Here is a 13,549-nt window from a genome sequence, read left to right as displayed (position 1 = left end):
CTGGAGTCTGTGGCCGGAGGACCCATATCCAGAAAGGACAGCATGGGAGCCCCCATTGCCAGCTCCGCCAAGCTTCCCCAGGCTGCCAGGGAGAAGGAAGGTTCAGAGACTCTGGTTCTTTATTCAGTTTCCCCACATTGGCTGAGGCATCTCGAGTCCCCTCTTCCCCGGATACCTTGTCATCTCCCAGTGGGGCACTGCTGCTTCAGACACGCATCTCCTCTGATTCCAGGCCCTGCTGATTCCTGGACCAGAAGGGTCCCTCCGCAGGTGACCAGATGCTGTATAAAAACACCTTAGAGGGAGTGAAGTGGGGCCCCAGGGACAGGCAGTTTTACCAGACCACCTCTCACGCAGATGGTCAGCTCACAGAGGGCGGGGACCAGGAAGCACTCCACTCTTCCCAGGGTGGTCAGCTTGGAGCAGCTGTGGCTTAAGGAAGGACACAGCCAACCTACCCTGCTGGGCATCTTGGAGTGGTAACAGTGGCACCAGTCACCTCATAGGCCCACCACCAAGGGGTGGCCTGTGAAGGACATTGAGTATGAGGGTCACCATCCTCTTACAATGCCTGCCTCCTCAACTCCACTGTTCCCAGCGCAGCCAGGGGTCCCCCATGTCAGAGGCTCCAACTAACTTCCAAGTGCCCGAGGGCTTTCCCAGAACTTGGTGCCAGGAAACGACACCCTCCCACAGCCCAGGATCCTCAGAAGTTGGATGCAGATATCCCAGCTCTGACCCCTCTCTGGCCTCCAAGTTGGGACTGTTGCCTGAAAAACTGGGTCCTCCTCTTGGTGGGTGTTGGGCCAAAAGACACAGTCAAGCCAAACAGCAGGAGAAGGAGGAATGTATTACTTGCAGGAAATAAAGAGAACACTGGGGATCTTCCCCAAAAGAGTGTTTGCCTGGCAGTGTTTGACTGGGTACATGTGTGCTCGTGAAGGGGCTCAGGCAGGAGAATTCAGCACAGCATTAGGGCAAAGGTCAACAGAACCCAAGCTTTAGTCGACTGCAGTCACAAGAGTCAGAAAAGGCAACATCACCATCCTTGAGGTTCACTGGAGTGGGAGTCTTCACAACTGGTGTCCAACAACTCCACACAATTCTTTCTACCAGGAGATGGTGTCAGGCTAAGGGCTCAGTTAGGCAAAATTCCCCAGATGCCAGACACAAGTCCAGCCGGTCACCTGCGCTTCTGACAGACTGGTTGTAGATCAGCGTCTCCTCCAACCCCGCTCCCGCATGCCCTCAGGCTGACTTGCTGTAGTGACTCACAGAAATCAGTCCTTACTAGATCACTGCTTTATGAAAGAAGGTAACTGTCCCCACTTCCTGAGTTACATTCTTTCATAATACATTACAGGGACTGGAAAGGGGACAATGCATTATAAAAGAATGTAACTCAGGAAGTCAGCTGGAAGAGATGCTCAGGGCAGGGTGTGGAGAAAGGGCAGAGCTTCCCTGCCCCATCCAAGCTCACCAGCCTCCTTCTTCTGGGTGTTCATCAACCCAGATGCTTTCAGGACCCCATCCTTTCAGGTTCTTCAGTTCAGTTCAGTTGCTCACTCGTATCTGACTCTTTGCGACCCCGTGGACTGCAGCATGACAAGCTTCTCTGTCTGTCACCAAGTCCCGAAGTTTACTCAAACTCATGTCCATTGAGTCAGTGATGCCATCCAACCATCTCATCCTCTGTTGTCCCCTTCTCCTCCTGCCTTCAATCTTTCCCAGCATAGGGTCTTTTCTAATGAGTCAGTTCTTTTCGCATCAGGTGGCCAAAGGATTGAAGTTTCAGCTTCAGCATCAGTCAAAGTTTTCTGAATGTTGAGCTTGAAACCAGCTTTTTCACTTTCACTTTCATCAAGAGACCCTTTAGCTCTTCTTCACTTTCTGCCATAAGGGTGGTGTCATCTGCATATCTGAGGTTATTGCTATTTCTCCTGGCAATCTTGATTCCAGCTTGTGCTTAATCCAGTCCAGCATTTCAAATGATGTACTCTGCATATAAGTTAAATAAGCAGGGTGACAATATACAACCGTGACATACTCCTTTCCTTATTTGGAACCAGTCTCTTATTATGCACATAGGCATGATTTGTTCAATCTTTGGTCATTGGTGATTGAACTCAACCTCCAAGCTTCTCCCCTCCTCAGAGGTCCAGACCTGGGGCTGAAAGTTCTACCTTCTAATCCTCTCATCACCGGATTATTCTTCTGGAAATCAGCTCCACCTTTAGGTCAGTCAGTTCAGTCGCTCAGTCGTGTCCGACTCTTCATGACCCCATGAATCGCAGCACGCCAGGCCTCCCTGCCCATCACCAACCCCTGGTGTTCACTCAAACTCACGTCCATCGAGTCAGTGATGCCATCCAGCCATCTCATCCTCTGTCTTCCCCTTCTCCTCCTGCCCCCAATCCCTCCCAGCCTCAAAGTCTTTTCCAATGAGCCAACTCTTTGCATGAGGTGACCAAAGTACTGGAGTTTCAGCTTTAGCATCATTCCTTCCAAAGAAATCCCAGGGCTGATCTCCTTCAGAATGGACTGATTGGATCTCCTTGCAGTCCAAGGAACTCTCAAGAGTCTTCTCCAACACCACAGTTCAAAAGCATCAATACTTCGGCGCTCAGCTTTCTTCACAGACCAACTCTCACATTCAGACATGATCACGGGAGAAACCATAGCCTTGACTAGATGGACCTTTGTTGGCAAAGTTGGCTTTTTAATATGTTATCTAGGTTGGTCATAACTTTCCTTCCAAGGAGTAAGTGTCTTTTAATTTCATGGCTGCAGTCACCATCTGCAGTGATTTTGGAGCCCCAAAAAATAAAGTCAGCCACTGTTTCCAAATAGGTGTTTGCATGCAACTCCAATACTTTGGCCGCCTCATGCAAATACTGACACTGTTTCCATCTATTTGCCATCTATTTCTGAATGTTGAGCTTTAAGCCAACTTTTTCACTCTCCTCTTTTACTTTCATCAAGAGGCTTTGTAGTTCCTCTTCACTTTCTGCCATAAGGGTGGTGTCATCTGCATATCTGAGGTTATTGATATTTCTCCTGGCAATCTTGATTCTAGCTTGTGCTTCTTCCAGCCCAGCATTTCTCATGATGTACTCTGCATATAAATTTAATAAGCAGGATGACAATATACAGCCTTGATGTAATCCTTTCCCTATTTGGAACCAGTCTATTGTTCCATGTCCAGTTCTAACTGCTGCTTCCTGACCTGCATATAGGTGTCTCAAGAGGCAGGTCAGGTGGTCCGGTATTCCCATCTCTTTCAGAATTTTCCACAGTTTATTGTGATCCACACAGTCACAGGCTTTGGCATAGTCAATAAAGCAGAAAGTGGTCCCCAAAGTCAGCTTATCAACATAACAAAATACAACTTTACTGTTCCACTTAGGAAATTCCAAGGGATTTAGGAGCTCTGTGCCAGGAACAGGATGAAGTGGAAATCTGTACCTTTTATTTAAATCTTGGTATCACACCTGCTCTGTCTCAACTCTCCCTCCCCTCCGTTCCCGCACCTCCCACACCTACCACCTGTACTGCGTCGCTGCTCTGTATCCACTTCCAGATCAGGACACTAGCCATGGACCAGCACTTCTTACATGCTAAAAGAAGCTGCTAAGACACAGAGGAATCAGATAGTCCTGAGAGTTCTGACTGGAGCAGACATGTTACAGCCCCATCAGTTCAGTTCAGTTCAGTTGCTCAATTGTGTCCAACTTTTCGCCACCCCATGGACTGAAGTATCCCAGGCCTCCCTGTCCATCACCAAGTCCCAGAGTTTACTCAAACTCATGTCCATTGAATCGGTGATGCCATCCAACCATCTCATCCTCTGTCGTCCCCTTCTCCTCCAGCCTCCAATCTTTCCCACCATCAGAGTCTTTTCTAATGAGTCGATTCTTCACATCAGGTGGCCAAAGGATTGGAGCTTCAGCTTGAGGATCAGTCCTTCCAGTGAATATTCAGGACTGATTTCCTTTAGGATGGACTGGTTGGATATCCTTGCAGTCCAAGCGACTCTCAAGAGTCTTCTCCAGCACCACAGTTCAAAAGCATCAATTCTTCGGTGCTCAGTTTTCTTTATAATTCAGCTCTCACATCCATACATGACTACTGTAAATACCATAGCTTTGACTAGACAGGGGCTTCCCTCATAGCTCATTTGGTAAAGAATCTGCCTGCAAGGCAAGAGACTCCGGTTCGATTCCTAGGTCGGGAAGATCTGCTGGAGCAGGGATACACTATCCACTCCAGCATACCTGGGGGCTTCCCTTGTGGCTCAGCTCATAAAAAAATCCGCCTGCAATGCAGGACACCTGGATTCAATCCCTGGGTTGGGAAGATCTCTTGGAGAAGGGAAAGACTACCCATTCCAGTATTCTAGCCTAGAGAATTTCATGGATTGTATAGTCCATGGAGTCACAAAGAGTCGGACACAACTGAGCGACTTTCACTTTTCTTGACTAGATGAACTTTTGTTGGCAAAGTAATGTCTCTGTTTTTCAATATGCTGTCTAGGTTGGTCATTCACTTTTCACTTTCATGCATTGGAGAAGGAAATGGCTACCTACTCCAGTGTTCTTGCCTGGAGAATCCCAGGGACAGGGGAGCCTGGTGGGGTCACACAGAGTTAGACACAACTGAAGTGACTTAGCAGCAGCAGCAGCAAGTTGGTCATAACTTTTCTTCCAAGGAGTAAGCGTCTTTTAATTTCATGGCTGCAATCACCATCTGCAGTGATTTTGGAGCCCAAAAATATAAAGTCTGTCACTGTTTCCACTGTTTCCTCATCTATTTGCCATGAAGTGATGGGACTGGATGCCATGATCTTCATTTTCTGAATGTTGAGTTTTAAGCCCACTTTTTCACTCTCCTCTTTCACTTTCATCAAGAGGTTCTTTAGTTCTTCTTCACTTTCTGCCATTAGGGTGGTGTCATCTGCATATATGAGGTTACTGATATTTCTCCCAGCAATCTTGATTCCAGCTTGTGTTTCTTCCAGCCCAACGTTTCTCATGATGTACTCTGCATATAAGTTAAATAAGCAAGGTGACAATATACAGCCTTGACGTACTCCTTTTCCTACTTGGAACCAGTCTGTTGTTCCATGTCCAGTTCTAACTGTTGCTTCCTGACCCACATACAGATTTCTGAAGAGGCAGGTCAGGTGACCTGTTATTCCCATCTCTTTCAGAATTTTCCAGAGCTTGTTGTGATCCACACAGTCAAAGGCTTTGGCATAGTCAACAAAGCAGTAGATGATTTTCTGGAACTCTCTTGCTTTTTCAATGATCCAACAGATGTTGGCAATTTGATCTCTGGTTCCTTTGCCTTTTCTAAATCCAGCTTGAACATCTGAAAGTTCACAATTCACATACTGTTGAAGCCTGGCTTGGAGAATTTTGAGCATTACTTTACTAGCATGTGAGATGAGTGTGACTGTGTGGCAGTTTGAGCAACCTTTGGCATTGCCTTTCTTTGAGACTGGAATGAAAACTGACCTTTTCCAGTCCTGTGGCCACTGCTGAGTTTTCCAAATTTGCTGGCATATTGAGTGCAGCACTTTCAGAGCATCATCTTTTAGGATTTGAAATAGCTCAACTGGAATTCCATCATCTCCACTAGCTTTGTTCATAGTGATGCTTCCTAAGCCCACTTGACTTCTCATTCCAGGATGTCTGGCTCTAGGTTGGTGATCACACCATCATGATTATCTGAGTCGTGAAGATCTTTTTTGTATAGTTCTTCTGTGTATTCTTGCCACTTTTTTTTTTTATTATCTTCTGCTTCTGTTAGGTCCATACCATTTCTGTCCTTTCTTGTGCCCATCTTTGCATGAAATTTTCCCTTGGTACCTCTAATTTTCTTGAAGAGATCTCTAGACTTTCCCATTCTATTGTTTTCCTCTATTTCTTTGCATTGATCACTGAGGAAGGCTTTCTTATCTCTCCTTGCTATTCTTTGAAACTCTGCATTCAATGGGTATATCTTTTCTTTTTTTCTTTGCCATTCACTTCTCTTTTATTCACAGCTATTTGTAAGGCCTCCTCAGACAACCATTTTGCCTTTTTGCATTTCTTTTCCTTGGGGATGGTCTTGATCCCTGCCTACTGTACAATGTCATCCATAAGAAAAAGGAAGCTCCAGGCCAGCCTGGCTATGATCCAGCAGCCCAGTGAGTGACACCGAAGCAGGTGGAAAGCTTATGGGACAAACATGGGCAGTGCTGCTGGAGGGAGCTGTGCTCAACGGGCCATGTCTGGTCCCCCCTAGTGACATGTTCTCATGGGAACACAGACCCTTCAGATCACATCATCCACCATCACCCCTGGTCCTGGTCGCGGCTCCAGACCCCTGGCCCCATCCACGCTGCCACGGCCCCCACCTCCCCTGCTCCCTCAGAGCCTCTGCTGGTCTCATAGGGTACTCTAGTCCCCAGGACACAGGTTTGGGCTGCAGATGAACAAACTTCCATCTGGGTGCAATTTCAGAGATGAGGAGGGAGCCATTTCAGACTGTGGGTAGCTCCTTGAGGTGGTGTCACCGTGGAAGGCCCGGAGGGGCCCTGTCTTCAGGGTCCCTTTAGCGGCAAGTGGCCCACTAGGTCATACAGTTGTGAGGTGCTATTCTGGAGGCTTTGCTTGGGCCTCAGGACGGGGCTTCAGTGGGCCTCCGAGAGTGCTGCGCAATAGACCACATGATCCTCGGTGCATCACAGGGGACCAGCCGTTTATCTGTTCAGGAGTCTGCCACCTATCAGGGTAGGGCTCAGCAGGGAGGCACATGTCTGTCCTGAGCCACACCAGCCCCAGAAGCCCAACCAGAACTGGAGGGTCCATTTCTAAGGCAGCCCACTCCCAGGACTGCTTTCTCTGTAGTTCTGCTGCTTCCTCTCTGGTGTGTGTGTTTCTGTAGGTGAATGTGCAGCTGTGTGCACACACACTTCACGCCTGCTCCCCTTCTCCATTCCTACCTCTCTCTTGCTCACACCTCCCCTCTGGGCCCCTGGCCACAGCTTAGCTCCTAAACTAATGGACTTCTGTTATCCCTGCATTCCTAGGACCCCCAGAAAAGACAGGTCCCAAGTGACCTTCCAGAATTGCAGTCCCAGCTCACTCTGGTCCAGCAGCAGTTTGGATGATTCCTCCAGTGGTGGGGGTGGGGGGCGGGTGGGAGAAGGGGATAGCTAGCCACTCCAGTATTCTCGCCTCAAGAATTCCATGGACAGAGGATCCTAGTGGGCTACAGTCCATGGAGTTGCAAAGAGTAAGACATGACTGAACAACTAACATTATGTTTGTTTATGCTCAATTTTTAATAGTTCCTCTAGTGGGGGGGTGGTGAGGGGGTGGGGGTGGCAGTAGCAGGGAGAGAACAGCACATGATGGTGATGGTGCTGGTCATCCTGTTTTGCAGGCACAACTGCCCACATCGCCGTGGACCACCAGGAGATCAGCTCCAAGTCACGCAGCCTTATCAAGCAAACGCCATCAGATACTGCAGCAGAGAACTATGCCGATAAGGGGAGAAGCTCGGTACCAGGTTTAGAGACCCAAGGATACCAGCCTGTCTTCAGAGCTACCAGCAGCTCAGCATATCTGACCAGCTGCGTCCTTCCTCCCTGGACAGACTCCATGAGGCAAATAGGCCACTGCCTCCATGGCTGCTCAAGCCAGGCTTATCTTCCAGAAGGCACCCATGTGGTTTGGTGACAAATCCCACCAATTTGCTGGTACACTTGTTCCAAGTTTAAAAGCCTTCCTTGTTGGAAGGATCATTGGCAAATAAGGAAGCTGTTGTCAGTGCAAAATGTCAAAGCACACCAATGATTCCTGGATGCTTGCTTTGTGCCTGGCTCTGGGCTAAGTACTGACAACACCCTCTTCCAGTCACTCCTGACCCAAGGAAATGAAGGCATTACTGTCCCTCTTCTACACATGAGGTACTGAACCTCAAGAAGGTTAACTTACTTGCAGAATCACTCTGCTAGTGCAGGAAGCCACACTAATTAACTTACAAGTAGGTTTGTTTATAGGCTTCTCTGATAGCTTAGTTGCTAAAGAATTCACCTGCAATGCAGGAGACCCAGATTCGATCCCTGGGTTGGAAAAATCGCCTGGAGAAGGGAATGGCTACCCACTCCAGTATTCTTGCCTGAAGAATTCCACGGACAGAGGAACCTGGTGGGCTACAGTCCACGGCGTTGCAAGACATGACTGAACAACTAACACTGTGTTTGTTTATGCCCAATTTTTAGCAGTACTGATAATAAAGGGAATTTACTCTTGAAACTAGAAAGTCTAAACTTCAGGGTTGATTTGGTTCCCAACAGTCATCAAAGTCTGCTTTCTCTCCCTCTTTCCTGTCTGCCTCATGGTATAAGGGTGCCCACCTCAGCATAGCAAGATGGCTGGAGCAGCACCACCACACATGTCCAGAAGGAAAAAGAGAAATAGCATCTTTTCCAAAATCCCCTGGCAAACTCCTTCTCTAGGTTCAGCGGCCCTAATTAGGCAGCCCACCACCCTAGAATTGCTGCCTTAGAGCCAGCAGTGTGTCTAACTTTCTAAACTCAAGGAGCACCGGAAAGTATAAAACAGGCTTGCTTGGAAGCCTGCTAGAATGTTGTGGAGCAATGATTTGAACCCTGTCTGCTCATTCAAACAGTATTTACCGACCCCTTGCTGTGGATCAGGCACAGTTTAGATGGTAGAGACTAATCTGAAAGTTCCCGACCTCCCATCTTCCTGTTGCTGGCTGGGCTGCCTCTCGGGGTTAAATTCTTGTTTTCATCAGAACCTAGGGCTGGTTAAATATCCTCCCGACCAGTGTTTCTAGGACTGAAGAGGCTCTGTGACTCCAGACTGTCACTTAATTTCTGTCTCTCGACCTCCTAGTCTATAAAATCAGGAATAATGATGCCTTCCTGAAGTTATGAGAATGAAATGAAACGGGTTTACATGGGAAACATACGGAAACTTAAAAGCGACATCCAACCCAGTGGGCATGCAGGTCAACTCTCGTTTTCATGCTAGTGATGCTGGGATTCGGAGTTTTGTAGATTAAATTCCAATTTCAGTGGATTGGGCTTTGTAAAGACATTGTCTTGTGCATACGGTTCCAAAGACGCTAGTTCAATTCAAACGTTCTACTCAACCTGCAATTTATTTGTTTATAAACCACATTTTTCATGGCGGGGGCGGTAGCCTATATTGAAGAGCCCATCCACTTTCTAAACTGGTCCTGAACTCTGAAAGCAAGCGTTCCCTTAGGAAACCAGGCAAAGAACCGCCCTGCCATTGCCAAGAGGAACACAGCCAGAACAGGCGGCAGCGTCAGTTAACCCCTGCCTGGAGGTTTCAGCGCAGCCGCGAGACGGCCCCAGAGCCCCCGCCCAACCCCGCCCCAGAGCCGGATCTGCGAGGCTTCGTCCAATCAGAGCCCGCACCTAACCTCGGGCCTGCGTCTATAGACCAATGAAGACTCGAGCGCGCGGTCTTCTGGGAACGTGCCTCTCCCGGAAGCTGCCCTACCCGTGCCACACTTAGGCGGGGCTAGCCTTACGGTCGGCCGCCCCACTGGCTGAAATGGCTGTCCGTCACGGGGCGGGAAGGGGCCGGGCGCTCGAGTCTGCGCGTTGCTGGCTGGCCGCGCGCGCGGGAACCCGCAGAGGCGCTGGCTGGACCCGGCAGGTCCTCGGAGGTAGTGGTGAGGCGAAGGCGGCTCTTCCCGGGCTCCCTTGGGCAGGCGGCAGAGGACCGCGGAGCCTCGGCTGGCCCGGCCTACCGTCACGGGGGGCTCCGCGTAGCCGCGTGAACGGAGCCGCCCACGCCGACCCGTGCGGTGATTTCCCCCGCACCTGCCCGCCCAACTGAGGCCCCCGCTGACCCGGTCATCTCCCGCACTGAGCACAGCGATCACTCCCGTGCAGGTAGGTGCCCTTGCGCAGGTCTGCGCTCCCCGGCCTGGTAGATGACCCCCGCGTACGTAGGAGGTGCCCAACCCCCCGTCAGTGGCCCCCTCGTGGCGAGGATGCCACTTGGTCTGGCCGCGAGTCTGGGGCGGTTGCAGCCCCGCAGAAACGACTGCTCCCTAAGGACTCCCGGGCGGGCAGCTGGTTGAGCTGCGGAGGCCCGAGATGCCGGTGATCGGCGTGGACGCCAGCAGATGGGGGCTCGGCTGGGTGCAGGGGGTGGTGTCCAGCGAGGGCGACGGGCCCGGAGGGGGAGGTTACAAACTGGCCACCCTGGAACCCTGCGCCCTCAGACTGGACCCAGAGAGGCAGGAGCCTGTGAGACAACAGCGCCGTCCCGGCAGACAGCGTATTCTAGTCGAGGACAGATCAGGGGCGTGTCCACCCTCGACCTAGTCCACACCTGGGTTTTCTTTCCTCTTTGCGAAGTTGTTACCATAACGCCTCATCAGTTTGCGGTGCACTATTGAAGGACGGGGTGTATATAAAGTGCTGGGAAGTATAGTTTGGAGTGAGTGTTTGCGCGGCTGGACTTGAGGCCCCACCCCCGCCCCGAGGGGGTGGCAGGACCCGCGTCTGTGCCTGGCCCTCAGCGCTCTTTTCAAGGCCGGAGCTCTCCCCGCCTACCCCCTCCTCCCCCTGGCCAGTTCTCTCCTGGAGGCTCTGGCCTCCTCCACCTTCCTCTCCCTGACTCCCTCCTAACCCTGCGTGGGATCTTTTATCTCTTTCAAAAGCTGATTTTTTTTTTTTTTTTTAAGTTAAACTCTCTCCATGGCTCATCCCCATAAAGAATCCGCCTGCAGTGCAGGAAATAAGAGAGGCGGGTTCGATCCCTGGGTCAGGACGATCCCCTAGAGAAGGAAATGGCAACCCACTCCAGTATTCTTGCCTGGAGAATCCCATGGACAGAGGAGCCTGGCAAGCAGAGTCAAAGGAACACTACTGAGCATGCGTGCACAACGTTGAAATGAAAAAAATACTCAGTATTTAAGTTTGTAAATCTAAATGCATCCAATATTTTAGTAATGTCTTCTGTTGGATTTTTGTGTAGTGAAATATTTTAATCAGGCAAAAAAGAATACAACTACAATAGTTATTGTATACCCTGGGGAAAAAAAAGCAAATAATTTTTCCTTATGCTTTTGGACTTTTTTTTTTTTTTTAAGGAAATGTTTCATTTTGGCTACAGCTAAAATTCTTCCTTGCTGTCACCACTCCCTCACCCCACAGAATTTCTTCTGTCTGGCCTGTCCTTTCTTGGCTCACGGGACTCCCCTGTGCTCCCTGGAGCTCTTGAGTCCTCACTCATTCCAGTCAGCTCCAGCCTTGCTCCTTAAATAGAGCCCATAGTGAGAACTGTGGCCACCAGTATTGGTCCTGTCCTGTCCTCAACGACACTTGTTCTCTTGCCCTCTTGGGGAACCTGCCTTCTCTTCACCTTCCCAGGCCCAGTAGGTGAGCTCATGATAGATGCATCAGCCTTCTTTGGGCCACTGTTCCCTTCTCCAGAGTGTGGTGTCTGCACCAGACACACGAGGGCAGTCACAGCTGTTCCATGCTTCCAGGAAAAAGCAGCCTCCCACAGTCAGTTGTTAAATTCATTGTTAAAATTCATAGTAATAGCTGTCATTGCTGACCATATGGGTCTCAGGCTTTTTAACTGAGTGTGTGGTGTCCCCTGCTTCCCTTCATCCTGCACTGCAGTCATAGTCATGCACAAGTAGGGATGTTCCTGTCTCAAATGAGCAAACTGGGGCCCAGCTGGACCAGGCGTCGGCAGCAGGGGGAGCCCAGAGTTTCGCCTCAGTCGGAGGACTGGTCCTTTGTGGGGCATGACGGTCATCAGCATTCACACAAGGTCTCTTCCACCTTCTGCCCCCTTGGGTACAGGAGGCACCTGGGCCAAGGCCTCCCTTGGCGGGGCTAGTGATGGCGTCCGTGGACTTCAAGACCTATGTGGACCAGGCGTGCCGCGCAGCTGAGGAGTTCGTGAACGTGTACTACAGCACCATGGACAAGCGGCGGCGGCTGCTGTCCCGCCTGTACATGGGCACAGCCACCCTGGTGTGGAACGGCAACGCTGTCTCCGGGCATGAGTCCCTGAGTGAGTTTTTTGAGATGCTGCCTTCCAGTGAGTTCCAGATCAACGTGGTAGACTGCCAGCCTGTCCATGACGAAGCCACCCCGAGCCAGACCACGGTCCTTGTGGTGATCTGTGGGACAGTGAAGTTTGAGGGCAACAAACAGCGGGACTTCAACCAGAACTTCATCCTGACGGCCCAGGCCTCACCCAGCAACACAGTGTGGAAGATTGCCAGCGACTGCTTCCGGTTCCAGGACTGGGCCTGCTAGTGGGGTGGTGGGACACCCCCAGCCTGAACCCTGGGCTCACTCAAGTCTGAGGGGCCCCTGTCTGGGCATACACTTGTTTGTCACAGCTGCCTTTTTGAAGTAGTAAAATTCTCTATTTTTCTATTTGCCCAGGAGAGACTCTGGTTCTGGAAATTTTGATGAATAAAATGTTGCTTCTTCTCCCCTTGCTGGATGTGTTTGGGCAATACTGGGGAGAGGGGCCCAGGAGAAGGAAGGTTGAAGCTGCAAGGCCAGCAGAAGGCACTGCAAAGACTGAGATCCAGGGCTGCCGCACACACAGAGGACACCCTTGGGACTCTTCAAAAATCACCAGGCGCACATCCTGGTCAAACTACTGAATCTCAAGAGGGTGGGCCTGAGCGTTTTTGGCATTTTACAAAAGCCCCCTAGCTGTCTATTAAAAAACTTTAGAGAACCCCCTGACTAGGTGGCTGGACCCACACTGGGACTTCGCACCTGTGCTAGGAGTTACATGGATGAAAACAGGTAAGATACCTGGAGTTAGCTAATAACTGCTTGTAAACAAGGAAGCTCCATTGACTACTCCCTTACAAAGAGGAGAACTGCTTTTAAGAGGAAGAAGTACTGAGGTGGGGCTGGGGGGCATCAGAATTAGATGCTGGTTTTACTGACCCTGAGGACCAACTCACCCCATTTCTCCAAAGTAAAGAAAAAATGAGCCGTTTCCATCATCCTTTGATTAATAGATGAGCTCTTGTGGACATGCGGCTTCCCCAGGTAAATCTGTGATCAAAGGTCAGGCTAGGGGGTGTGGGTTAGGATTAGGAATGGGGGACTTGTATAGGCTGCACAGATGGTAGGGACCCCTAGCCCTGGGCTATGGCGTCCACCAGGGATGGCTAGGCAAGGTGGGCATTGCCGCCATGTCAGGAAGGATCTCACTCCCCTCTGATAGAGGAAAAGGGGCCTGACCTTGGGGACTGGACTGGGAGCTGGCAGGACAGAGGGACAGGGCAGGAGGCTGGATGGTGGCTGTTGTACAGAGGGTGGGGGGCAGCGGCAGCCTGTACTTCAGGGCAAGCCCTGGTCAGTGCCCCAGGCTGGGATGCAGGCCTGAACACAGAGCCTGGTGTGTGTGGGGGGGGGCTGGTGGGGTCGGTGGCAGGGTGGGGGTGGGGGGGTGTCTTGGTGCCAGATCAGTGGGCCTCTGGGAAAAGCCAAGCAGAG

At 50.6% G+C, this 13,549-nt stretch overlaps 1 protein-coding gene across 1 annotated transcript; it reads left to right on the top strand.

The window, feature by feature from the left end:
* The first annotated feature begins 9,635 nt into the window (after nt 1–9,635).
* Nucleotides 9,636–12,527, top strand: NXT1 (nuclear transport factor 2 like export factor 1). Its single transcript, XM_040248868.1, has 2 exons — nt 9,636–9,946; nt 11,879–12,527. The coding sequence occupies exon 2, from the start codon at nt 11,918–11,920 to the stop codon at nt 12,338–12,340; it is 423 nt and encodes a 140-aa protein (XP_040104802.1). The 5' UTR covers nt 9,636–9,946; nt 11,879–11,917; the 3' UTR covers nt 12,341–12,527.
* Nucleotides 12,528–13,549: the final 1,022 nt, after the last annotated feature.

This window comes from Oryx dammah, unplaced genomic scaffold (assembly GCF_014754425.2).
Source record: "Oryx dammah isolate SB20612 unplaced genomic scaffold, SCBI_Odam_1.1 HiC_scaffold_10, whole genome shotgun sequence".
NCBI lineage: Eukaryota > Metazoa > Chordata > Mammalia > Artiodactyla > Bovidae > Oryx > Oryx dammah.
The sequence above is the reverse complement of the archived record's forward strand: the minus strand, read 5'-3'. Positions and strand labels throughout refer to the sequence as shown.

Excerpts from the sequence above, each read along its gene's own strand:
- NXT1 (XM_040248868.1), top strand. The coding sequence starts at position 11,918 with ATGGCGTCCGTGGACTTCAAGACCTATGTGGACCAGGCGTGCCGCGCA.